This window comes from Battus philenor, unplaced genomic scaffold (assembly GCF_028537555.1).
Source record: "Battus philenor isolate CCGP_79_NKW_IND1 unplaced genomic scaffold, ilBatPhil1.0.hap1 SCAF_12, whole genome shotgun sequence".
NCBI classification, from domain to species: Eukaryota; Metazoa; Arthropoda; class Insecta; order Lepidoptera; family Papilionidae; genus Battus; species Battus philenor.
In genome coordinates this window covers 5249998-5263726 of record NW_027181674.1, presented here as the reverse complement: position 1 = coordinate 5263726, position 13729 = coordinate 5249998, and the positions used below count along the sequence as shown (strand labels likewise).

The 13729-nt window shown below is 33.7% G+C and overlaps 1 protein-coding gene across 1 annotated transcript in view; it reads left to right on the top strand.

Annotated features, from left to right (window-relative positions):
• LOC137932649 (multiple PDZ domain protein-like) overlaps positions 1-13729 on the top strand; it is a 153129-nt gene that overhangs the window by 127756 nt on the left and 11644 nt on the right. The window contains exons 5-7 of the mRNA XM_068776274.1: positions 7409-7587; positions 8296-8437; positions 13566-13718. Of these exons, the coding sequence (XP_068632375.1) occupies positions 7409-7587; positions 8296-8437; positions 13566-13718 (474 nt within the window). The remainder of the gene's footprint in view (positions 1-7408; positions 7588-8295; positions 8438-13565; positions 13719-13729) is intronic.

The following is a 13729-nucleotide window of genomic DNA, read 5'->3' as shown; positions in this document are numbered from 1 at the left end:
GTAACGCTTGATTCCATTAAATAGTGTAAATAAATAAATTAATAATAATGTTACCTATAGATTTGTCGAATTTAAACATTGCCAAATATGATCAAATCATTTCGTTTTTTTGGTGAAAAATGGAGTCTATAATCATATAAAATTCTGTAAGTCTATCATTCACAGGAGTTAATAGCTGTATAGTTAAGGTCGCTGGATGCGTGCAGCGCAGGACTGGTCATCATGGCGATTTTTGGAGAGGCGTAGACCTTGCAGTGGGCGTCCATCGGCTTAAAAATAGCACGCTGCATGCTGCAGTGCTGAACATAGGCCTCCCCCATAAATTTCCAAAAGAATTAGCTAAAACAAACACCCATTCGACGACATTAACGAGATTCTGTCCACAACCTTTAGAATAACAAACTCGAATATATACATCCTCAATACAAACAAATCGTATATAAAACAAATGATGTATAAACACCTAAATTAATGATTCTCGTACAAAATAAATACTCGAAATAAAGAATTCTCAGTAGTAGCGGAATTCATCGCGTGCGGGCAAACAACATTGTATTACCCACGTAATGTTTCCTTAGAACTAAATTCGATCAGATATAAAACTCGGACTGTATTTGCTGACGTGAGGTCGGTGCTCTAATTTCGCGTCGAGTCAGACTGTTACAATGGAATTGCGCTATGCTCCAGCGTGTAAAAAAAGAAATAAGTAGATAGAATAGTGTAACATACCCTACATAAGAAAAATGTTCCTACAAATGTTCGTCCAACATTTTATATATTATTTTATCATTATAACAGCTAATCCGATGACTTATCAGATAATCTAATGTATTTGAGTGATACACTAATGATCGTTATTATATCTCTTCTCGTCTTGCCTTGGCCGCATCTATCAACTCCTGCGACTCGCCTACGTCATTACTCGAAAATCTTTTTTCCCCGCCTAGTGACAGTCACTTCAGATGAGCACTTATTCGAGCTTTCGGTGATCTTGATTCTTCTGCGTATCTCATTTCACATTAGTCTAATGCCAATAATATTTTTTCACATCAACATTTATAAATCTTTGTAATAACGAGATACAAACCAAACCAACAGTATATACTTTACCGTTAAATCGACCAACCATGACATCATTTTCTCATTAATAATTGAAGATGCAATGTTTTCGTTTATTACAGACTATACATACTTAAATAACTTTATGGAGGCGCCGACACGGCATGTGGTGCTAAAAATATGTTTATTACTTTCTTTTGGTATAAAATTATTTAACGATTTGCACTTAAATGACCATATTTCATGTTAGTTGTTTTATGAAATAAATATTCATTTAATATTAATTATAAATGTTATTAAAGAAAACATAAAATTATGTATTTTGGAGGTGTAAACTATCTCTTACATATGAGGTAGTGTTCTTTATAAAAAGACATGGCCGATAAGGCCTTAAGTTTTTGGAGTGGAAACCTACCTTCTTCTAGAGGACAAGCTTCTCAAGTTTGTTTATAAACCGCCGGTTGCAGGCCGCTTCCAACCGGTCGTGTTGGGGGAATATCTAGAGATGGCTTATGTCCAGCTGTGGACCTGGTAATGTTAATTGACAATTGTGTTATAATTTTTAATAAACAATTCAAATATCTTAACAATGTAATAATAAATAAAGCATGGCATTTAGGACGGACCTTGTAACAACAAAAATATAAGTTGTAATGTGTCAACAATTGAAGAATCTCAACAGTGGTAAACCTAACGGTTGTACTTACTTACTGTAATACGAAAATTAATAAATTAGAAATATATCTTATAAAACAGTAAATTAAAGAGACCATGAACTGGGAAACTTATGGTGTCCAGCTTCAATCCGGAGAGACGGTCTTGTTAAAGTTGTCGAAAAGCTGTATGCAGGCCACTTCCAACTGGTCCTATTGAAAATCTATAGCATTAGTCTAATTCCAGCAGTAAACAAACGACTTGCGTCTGAAATGATAATGGTTATTAAATAAAAAGCTCGGAATATCTACTTTTTTCGTATGTACTTTATGTTTTATTAAAACCACTGCAAGATTTTATATTACGTGATGTATATTTCTCGAGCGCCACAGGCGCCAGTCCACCGCATAGACAGATATTGCGGCACACAATTTAATAAATAGCTTCACAGATTGTACGCAATTCGATTAGTGGCATAGGTCAGAGCAATGAGAATGGAGACAAGCGTAACGAAGTAGAATAGCAGAACAATTGAAGGTCGTTATGGCAACATTCACGCGTGTCATCATCAAGTAGCTACTATCTACTGCGACTCCTAAATCAATCAACAAAATATTAAAAAAAAAAACTTTTGTTCCAGCCATCGTTCTCAGCCGCCTTTATCACGCGTCAGAGACGTGATTAAAGTTTAGTTTAACATCGAGACCGATACCTGGATAGCGGTCTTGCTTTGCTCATAGCACTGGACTTTCCATGAGCAAAATGGAGTTTGGAAATGAACGGTTACGCTTGTATAAGAGCATTGTATTACTTTCACTGGAATTAATTTCGTTTTTACACTTCCGGACCCATTGTCCAAAGATGTTCGTTGAGGTCCAGACATTTTTGGTGGTTATTTTTTTATATAATTAACTTGACGTCTATAGGTAACTTGCTATTTATACCTAGTAACCAGAGCATACTTTAGTATTAGAACTATTAAATTTATTTAGAATGAATCTTTGATAAGTTATAAAACGTTCTGTTATAAGGTCTATTCTTGATCCGCCATTATGTAATACTAAATTTTCTCCCATTCAATTTAAAGTACATGCCATGTTACCATTAAGGTTAGAGGATATAAAATGCTAAACATTACTATATCCTCTACGTAACAGAGCAATTGCCCGTAAGCTATAAAACAGTCACGGCAATGGTTTATTGCAGACCTAATGCTCCCTGGGAACACATAACGTGGCAATTTAACGATCAGATATCAAACGTCTCGGGTTCGACGCTCGCGTGCCGCTGAAACAAGATTAACGCTAGCGCCGCCTAATCCCGCTATTGCTTAATTTAATCCCTATTTGATCCATTAACTACTATATTCCGTGCAGTTATATTCCTAATATACCAGCATATTCATATAATACATATAGAGTGACAGCTTATAGGTATATGCGTTTTAAAAGTGTGAATGCATAGCTCATATTCTATCCATTCATGTATGGTAGATAGTAATGGTATCAAAAATAAGAAATAACATCATGATAATATAGTAAAAAAATCGTTTTCTAAGTTCATATTCCTGCGTATTAAAATTAATTATTATTTACAATCCATCCCTGTAGACTCGTTGAAGTTATTGGCCTGTCGCATTCCAGTAGGAATTATAAATTAATGTAACATATTTTACAATGATCATTTTATGTAGGACGATTAGAAATGTTTGACGTAATAACTGTAAACAATGGTGACAATAAGCCATACCCTAAACCCTTTAAAAATTATTTATTGCATGACATAGGTGTTTCGGATGAGCCCACATGTCTTTGTGAATCTTCGTTTCTCATTACATCATCAGAAACTTGGACCCGATGATGTCTGAATGTGGCTCAAAGTACTAATTGGACATGTGCTATTATGGTGGTTATTTATTTACTCCTTTCATTTAGAGATGCTTTAGAATTACTTTAAATGTGTATAAATATTGTGATTACTTTATATTTATTAATTTATTACATAGTTTGGCACCTTCGTACATTATACTTCGGTGTGAAAGTTTAGTAGTTTTTTTTAGTAGTTTCAGTAATGTAATAATGTTGCCACTGTCGCTGGACACGAGAAGCGCATGACCGTCATCATGGAGATTTTTAGAAGAGGTTTTAGCCTTGAATTAGGCTTCTATCTGCTGACATTATGATGATGATGAATAGTGTCACGTTTATTTTTAAATTAATTTTGTAGGTGTACATTTTATTCATTATTTTGTATGTATAAGTGGAGCTGAAAAGAAATGTCGTTTCTGTCGACATATTTTACAGAAAAACCTATTCATTTCAGCCGCTCTGGCATTGAAAATTTGTATACTAGATGACAAAAGATTGATGTTGATAACGAAGTTGAATATATTGTTGATAAAAAATAAAAACTTGTTATTAATGCAGTCGTGTGAATTTTACTTAAAAACGCATTATTACTTTCCGGTCCCCCTAATAATATTCGTTAAATATTTTGCTTATTAATATACAAGTTCGATAATTATGTTTCCGAGATATTCATTGATTTGTTGATGTTAGATAATCCAAATGAAATAGAACCTCTTATTATTTTGCACTGTTTGAACTTTAGTTTTAAAAGTTATGAATTAAAACAAGTGTTTTTATATAAAAGCGAGGTCCACCGCTTTACATGTTAGTATTCAGTCGTTTCTGTGAGTACAAAGCATCGGATATTGAAGAACGCCTCGTTTCCGCGTAGTCCCTTTGTCAGCGGCGACAGGCGAGGCGGGCGCGGAACTTACAAACTGAATTATCATAAAGTAAAATGCTCATTTCAAAACTCCGTAGCATTATTTTACAACAAAATAGTTTTTGTTACATTCCAACATGACCAAAAAAATAGAATCTTATATCATTATCGCCATTATCATTTCTGCCGTAAAAAGTTTACTTCTGGACATAAGTCTCTCCAATTAATTTCCAGTAAGACCAGTTGGAAAAGGCCTACATTAGACGTATTTAGACGACTTTAACAAAACCTATCCGCCTTGCAGGTGGACGTCCTATGCTACATTTGTTGGTCCGTGTTTTCAAAAACTTTGGATTCCCAGTATTTAATGGACGCAATTAAAGACTACAGCGTAATGATACTTTTTAATAATAAATATGTAAAGCTTAACTAGCGCAACCGATTTTATAACAGTTTATGTAATAACTTACCGCTGGGATCTTAAAATTCTGTAGTGGTTACTACGGATTGGTATGCTTAGCCGAGTACGTCTACCCATAAGTGGACAGATAACCTTGTTAAAGTCGTCTGGATGAAGGTTGCTTTCAACCCGTGTTATTATACAGCGGAGGCCTACGTCTAGCTGCGGAATTCCTACAATGATAATCGTGTTATAGCTTAGCTTTAACTGAATAAAATAACTGCCATTAGGACTACTTATGGCCAAGCTTATGTAAAAAAAAACCTAAAAGCTATATTTAGATAATACAATTCTTTTTTTATTTCAATCAAATAAAAAGACATAACAAAGTTAAAGATACGAAATAAATTAAGACAATCTTTATAACGTATTGTTAAATTATTTTTATTGAAATATAATAATCGATTCAAGTAATATTTGGCAACTGTAATATTCTAATGGTCTAGCTGTGAAAAGTTAAAAATAATTCAAGGTTCAACTTTGGAACATTTTTTTTATTAATTTTCCTTAGAGTTTAAAACGCGTTTAATAGTTTTATTAATAATCTACTTCTATATTAAAAATAGAAGCAATTTTTCGTTCTAAACATAGCGCGCTAATTTTTTCAACTCGCTAGTTATTATTAATAGTAGCTGCGTAATATTTTATCACAAAATATAATAATGAAGTAAACATTTTCATTTAGAACTCGCTTCCGTGTCTCGTAAAATTAAAACCAGGCATTATCGCGCTAACATTGCGGTTAATTAAAATCCTTTCTTTTAATTAACGTCGCAGGCGTGTTGCGCTTGTATGAACCCTAATATTTAAATTATACACTCCGCCAAATATTTCATTAACTTCGCTCAGCCTCTATGTTGCAGATGTTTAAAATATTTGCTCAACCGAAGCTACATCACTATTTTAGGAAAATCGAAATACTATATAATTTTAAACATTTATAAGACGCTTGATTTTATTAGGTTCTTTTAAGGAAAAGTATTTATATGAGATATATAAAATTTGATCTGAAAAACTCAAGTCTATAAAATGAAATTCAAATACGTTGTGGCTACTCTTTTTATTCTTGTTATTTTTAGCCGATGGACGCCCATTGCTAAGCATAGGACTCTCTCAAAGATCGCCACGGTGATCGGCGTTGCGCTGACCGCATTCAACAACTTCCATTACCTTAACTACGATGTTGGTCTACCTATTGGGAGGCGTACCCACGCTGCGTCTACCTCGTGGTTGCTACTCGAGAACCTTTACGCCCCAATGGCCACGGGCACGACTCCTTTTATTAACACATCTGTTTTAGATATAGCCTGGGCGATGTTTTTCAAAAGTTTAATGACTAATTGGAAGCAATCTGCATTCAGCGTCTTAAAACGGCTTTTTAACAGTAAGGATATCTATCCATCTTGTGAATGGACGTCTTACGTTGTGCTTGATGGTCCTGTAATATAAGGCTCCAGCTACCATCTGTTTTGTGCGCTATGTTGCCTGCCCACTACTACGTCAACTAACCAACCCACTGGACTATATCGGGTGCTTTCGTTCGTCTACGGATTTCCTTATCCCCGATTCAATCATATAGAGAAATCACGAAAATATCCCTTTCCATGACTCGTTGCGCAAATGTGAGTTTGCTAGTGCGGCTCAAACTGATAAATGTTGAAAATGTTATTTAAGATGTGTTGGACTACAATAGCTATGCCAAAAACGATGTTAAACGGTGATTTGGCAATTTTTAAATAATTTGCTAAAATCTGGTCATCATATTTGACATAATAATAGTGGAGTCTATTATTATGTCAAAATCAAATAAATCATCATCAAATAAATATGATGACAATTTTCGTTTCTCTGGGGTTTAAATGTCTTCACAATATCTTATGATGGCTACGACCAATTTCATATTTTTATTTATTTAAATTAAGATTAATTTTTCATCAAAACAATATTATGCTACAACATGTAAACGTATTTTTTTTACCTAGAAACCAATTTATTAATGTTTTATCAAGTTACCTTCCTGCTAAACTTTGAATTTATGGGGCTTCTTATTGGGAAACTGGAATAAATATCGCCTAACTTTGTTACCTATTGTTTTCTTTGAATAAGGTTTTTTATTAGGAATGACTAAAGTTTTTACTCCCAAATGCTTTGTCAGATTACTCGCAACAAACGAAACAAATGCCTGAAGTTTGCTGAAGCAATGAATCTTGGCCGATCCCCACGGTAACTTAGCAGGTAGCCACACGGCGATTCCAATAAGAAAAGTACGATCTAAAAGTAAATACAAATGTACGGAATGTCATGTTACATTCGTGACGTTTCTTTTTTTATGTATACAGGCTGATTAAAAATAGATGTAAAAACTTTATACGTAAAGCTCATTTGTCAAAAAGCTTTTCTAATTACTCTTTATAAAGTGTTCACTTTTAAATATGTTACATGAATTTATTTTTTGATTTTTTAACGAAAATGATTGCTAAGATTCTCTTGTTATTTTGTTTGTAGGAAGCGTTAGAGGTGCTACGCACAGCAGCCACGCGTGTGGAACTACGTGTGTGTCGGCCCCCAAGCGACGTGCTGGAGAGCCTTACTCCACCGGACCCGCCCACTCCGCCTGTACGCACACCGCATCCGCCACACTTACCACCGCTAGACCCACTCAACTGCCATCCTTTGCATGCTCGGTAAGACAAATTACTGTTATAGTTCATAGGCGTTAAGAATGCAAGGATTCTTTGTCCGCCGGCCAAACCACAGCCCCTAATTCAGTCTTTCAACGAGCAATCGTTGCGTGCGAAAGTATTCTCTCAAGTAGTCACTGTCTACAAAATAAAATAATCAGGCTCTTAACACATATTATATAAAATTAAGCCTTAGCGGTTGGTCAACGGACAATATTAATTTTATACATTTTTAACGCGAGCGACCTGTACAACATATTTGTCTACTCTAAATTCCTTTTCAACAATCAGATGTTATGTGTCTACTCTACGATGATTAATTAAATATTACTATTTTTTTATAAAAATATATATTTACTGTGTTATTTACGCACATTGTATAACACTTGCAACTAATACAACTTTAGCAGTGATAGTAGGTCTCGACTTCGATTCTCGGTATGTCTTGTATACAACATTGTCACTGCACACAAACAAGTTTCTAGAGGATATGCATACCATAATACAATACTGCGATCGCCAACCCGCCTGCCAAACGTGGCGATTACAGTTTATCAACCATAAATATCTTAGGATGCCAATGCTTGCCATGGTCGTCTATGAGGTGAAACGACGACGAAGATAAATTATATTTTTCACAGTATTATGTTGGTAACTAGTGATATTTTATTTTTGATATTTGAGTATTAACATTTTTTAATACCCACGCAGGTTATCCCAAACAACCAGTAGTGCGACTACGTCATCTTCCGAGGGTCGAGGGCGGCGGGAAGCGAGTCCGGAAGCTGATAGGCGGGACTTACACCTACCGGACCTTGATAGACAACTTCCGGTTTATGATATTCAGTATGGAGTAAGTACAGCTCAACGTAAACTAACATCACGTGTTATTTAATGACTTAGATATGACCAATATTACACATGAATTAAAATTAATTTTGATGCGATTTCATATTTCATGGACATAAGCAAATTTTGAGATACTTCGATAAAGCTATCATATTTAGACGTACAACAACTCAGAAAACTACCAGCCGTGAACGCTGCTAAGTGTACACGCTAGGAATATAAAAATATATCTCGATATAAAAGGTTTAAAATTAGTATTAATTGAAATGTTATTTTAAATATCTAATTTATGGTAAAAATGCTAACAATGAATGATATATTTGTATACAGAATTGAACAGTAGCTTGTGTAACATAATCATCAAAATCTCTACCATAAGGTGTCCACTGTTAGACATAAACCTCCCTTCATAGTTTTCCAATGTCATTAGTTGCAGTCTGCATCCATCGTATTCCGGGAACCCTTACAAGATCATCTTGTGAATGGATATCCGCTACACTTGCGGGTCTATGGTCTCCAGAACCTCGACGCCCTAGCGGCTATTTGTTCTGCACGCTATATGGTCTGTCGACTAGTAATTCTACTTGCCAATCCGCTGGCCTCAGTCGATTACTTTCGTTCTGATTACTTGCATTCTTTATTTTTCTTTAACATATCTGAAGGTCGGGTAAGCAACCAAATAAACAGGAGGTAGAGAAAAGAAAAATAAAACTAGAATTAAAAAAATAATAAAAACTCAAAACAATGTTAGATGAATAAAATAAAAACTTGGGAACTGTGATAAATTGTTGTAATTCGTAATAAATTAGCATATAAATAAGAATGTAAAATAGCAAAAGATAAATATAAATTAAGGTAAAGAAATGTGATATCCCGGATCTGTGATATTTAAGGAACGAGGTGAAGGAAGTAAAGCGATGAATGAACGGAAATAAGTATGAAAAAGAATGATAGAAAATTATAGAACGAAAGAAGAGGAAATATAGATCATTCGAAGAGTGATAGAAAAGTAGGGAAATAAAAGCAAAAATCTTTAAAAATATCAAACCTTGTCAAACAGAGATAGGGAGTACGATGGGTCCCCAATAACAGAGGCCATTTAAAAAAAACATATGTCTGTACATTTCAGTTACTCATAAATTAGGTTTTTTAAAATGAGTTCACTTGTAATCAAAATTTAATAATGTTTGTTGTATAATAATGGTATATTGGTAAATAATATTAATACATATTCTCAACTGTTGACACTATAAACACAATTTACCGACTGGACAAAAGCTATCAATGTCACCAGTTTACATAATGTTACTACAGCTACCCTCAACTATGAGCCCAATGTCGTGCAGTATTATTACCTATTTGCACGCATTACAATATTCTATACACTTCCATATAAACGATTGCGTTGTTTACCACTTCCAGGTTACCAACAATTTATTTTCTATTCATGCTATGATACTAAGCGTATTTAGCTGACTTTTTATACCTAAGTAAATAACAATAATTTAAGTTTCGTCTTTTCAGCCATTAGATGCTCATTGCAAGGTATAAATTTCCCTTAAAGACATCCATAATCATATAAACCATAATCGCCACACGAGTTGGTGATCGCAGTGTGGTATTATGGTACTCAGGGCTCAAGAACGCTAGCGCCCATCCCCTCGAAACTTGTTTGTGAGTAATGACAATCCTATATAATTAATGCACAAAGTGTAAATTATATAAGATTGTATTAGAACCCGCGACCTGCGATCGCAAGTCGATCTACCCCTGCATTTAAATTGTATTTATTATTACTAAAACTTTTATTTCTGACGCGATAGAATTTTTCTTCAAGACACTATCAGCTGCCTAAGTATAAATTTCTTTAGCCTTTTCCTCAACGTATTTTAACTTATAATATTTCTATACATATAGAAATATTTTTTCCTATTTATAAATTTAAAAAAGTATTCAAAAGTAACTAAAGTAAAACGGTACGGCTTTCTAGAAGTGGACACTAAAACCATCAAAAAGTAAAATACTAATAATTTTCACAGTTAAGTAAAAATTTATATCAAAATTAAATATTATGGTCCACCCATCCACCCTGTAATAATTCCTAGTTTATTAATTCAAGGTATTTCAACGTTATAAATATCATTCTTTTAACGTTTTATTGCATTACAAATACGTCACATCGGCCAATGATATGTATCATAATTGGTTCAGCGTGCAAGTAAGTTGAAAGTCACTTTTTTGAGACGGCTGACGAGATCAAGGCACAGTAAAGATACGTTTTATCAGCGAATCAGGACTGTCGATGTTAGCGTTAATTATTTTATTTTTTGTAAAATTTCGCACCAGCTATTATATTTTGTGTCTGCTTTCGATAGACTATATTTTAAATTATGATAGCAGTTATATAAAAATTAAACATTTCCCTTTTTGTAATCTCTTTTGCAAACGTCCAAAACTTTGCGTTTAAGATAAAATAAAAAAATATACGTAATTTTCTTCTTGAGAAAAGGCTTCTTTAGTATCATTATCCATCTCATTATTATTTTGGCTATTAAACTCTTTGGTAATCAAATATTATAGCCATTAAACTAAATGGCCCTCAGTTCCGGGGAAGCGAGCTGTAGTCATTGTGCAAAGCAAACGATCGGGCTATTTCTTTTATTGATAGTCATTATTAAAGATGCGCACTTAGCAATTTCAACCCCTGAAAGCAAGAAATGTTGTAATTTAAAAATGCGATATCGTTTAAACCTTTGAAAAAAATATATTTTTATAATATAATAATGGTTTTATTGTATTTTTGTAAAATACTTAGGTATCTGCTGTACAGACAATATTTTATTATGGATTGAAGATATACAAACGAATAGATCAAATCAGGAATGAAGAGATCGATAAACGAAAGAAATTATCTGAAAAAGGCTAGCGAATTGGCTAAGTTGTTGTGAGAGGAGGCAGAACAGATGGCCTGTGGGTCCTCAAGGTTCTGGAGACCAAGGACAGCAGACGGCCTTGTTAAAGCCGTCGTAAAATATTAAATGAAGACCGCATCCAATCGGTCTTATTGAGTATATAAATAAATGTTTACAGAATTGATAACTACTGAGTAAGAGCAAAAATAAAAAAACACCGGGTCTCTATGTCGGTAGGAGTTTTAAAGTATAACCTATTTACAAAAAAACCGTCCTTTTGGAAATCTATAGAGGAGGCATATATATGTCCAGCATAGTAATTCCTACGATTAAAATAGTGGTCATATTATATATTATACATTAGTATATGTATGAACTATTCAAAATAATTAAATATAAATGTAACTGACTTGGCTTGACAAAAGCAATCAAATCCTATGTAGGTCGTATGTCTAGACAAAAACTAAATACTTGGCAATATCTGTCATGAACTAAAACTGTTTTGAAAAATTATCTTAGTAATAAAAATAGCATAAAAGTTACGTAATATTTTTATAATAAACTTTCTTATCTGGAAGTAGTTTAAAATAGTTCAATAAGACGGAAAGGGGCAAAAATAGAACCGTTACTTACAGAGAATAATGTCTTCGTAGAAAATGTGCGATTAATTGCGCTGAGATAAAACAAGAAGCGTTCGACACTTGTCTTAATTGATGGTTCGCTCTGAACACTTGCTACGTCTATAGAATAAAAGTTCACAAAGTTCGCTAACTAATGATTTAAAAAGAAAAATGTATTTATATGAATTTTAAAAATCGTGCTATTTTTCTTTACAAACCGCTGGGTAATCTACATGTGATAAAAGATGTATTTTATCAGAAATACTAATGTATATTTACGTGGGAAGACGAGGTTTAAATTAGGACTAATTTGACATATATTTATTAATTTTAAGGTCTTTTAGAAACAAATTGTCCAATAACCACCATTGCTATTTATCATAAAAGACCACTTGAAATTAAAAAGAAAGCAAGCTAAGGTAACATAGTATTCAGTCTCATCCCATATGTATACATAAGATTTCAACCTATATACTGACTGATAACGAAATATCCAGAGAAACTTTTCTTATTCAGAACTATAGGGTTAAGAGACTTGAAATTTATTTTTTTCTGTTGCCGATTAGAGATTAGCTAAGAAAGGATTTTACAAGCTTCAACACACATGCGGCAGTTGAGGGAGACTTTAAAAAACAATACATTTTGAAACTATTATAAGTAGAATTGTTTTTGGTACATTAAAGATTACTTAATGTATATTTTTTGAAATTATACCTAAAATAAGGCATTGCGGACTGCGCGAAGCGGGTCAGGGGTAACTAGTAAATAATATATGAGTTTATAAAAAGTACTATGTTTTTGAAAAACAACTTAACAAATGTCCTCTTAGCTTAAAACACTACTACAAATCTTATTTTATTCTTTAATAGTTATATAAGAAATTTAAATAATAATCATTTTAGTCGTAAAATATCCACTGCTAGACATAAGCCTCCATCATAGATTTCCAAAAGGATCGGTTGGAAGCGGTCTGCATCCAGCGTCCAGAAATTTAAATACAAAATAATAGGTATTGCTTATTTTTATGACTTGATAGTGAGTTAATAGTTTTAAGAACTTGACAAAAATGCCTACTTTCGCCATTTAGCCTAACAAGGTTTATTTGGTACAAGAAAAATTAGAGATCGTTTTGTAGAAAAAGAGTAATTTAAGTACCCGCTAGATTACCCTTTCCCAATTAATAAAGCTCTTTGTTCACGGCCGCAGGATGATGGATCGGTGGTGAGTAAAATATCCGATAGCTTTACAGGATCAGCCGTTAAAAGTTGAATAATCCGTTTTAATTAAAACGTGCTGCCAATAAAATACAGTTCTCGGTTGTTGGTGAAACTTCGCAAATGTATTTTTCGATAATAATTTTACACCTCTTTCGGGGCACCGTAATGAATGTATTGGCTTTTGTGTTTCTGATAATTTATTTTCGCATATTGTATTCGGTTGTTGAGATATGTTTTTTTCAGTTGATAACGGTGTATTTCTGTAATGAATACACAATTCTTATAATTTTTTTATTTTACTCACTGCTCTTTTACTTAATTTTACGCTTAGTGATTATATTAATTTATATGACTGCTGATAAATCACTTTTTTCATATTGTAGGAATTCGATATTGTGATGACGAAGGTGAACGGGTCTCTTGGGTTCACGCTGCGGAAGGAGGACCACAGTGCCTTGGGCCACTACGTCCGTGCTTTGGTACGGGAACCAGCACTCAGCGACGGCAGGATTCAGCCTGGAGACAGGATCGTCGCGGTACGTTTTTT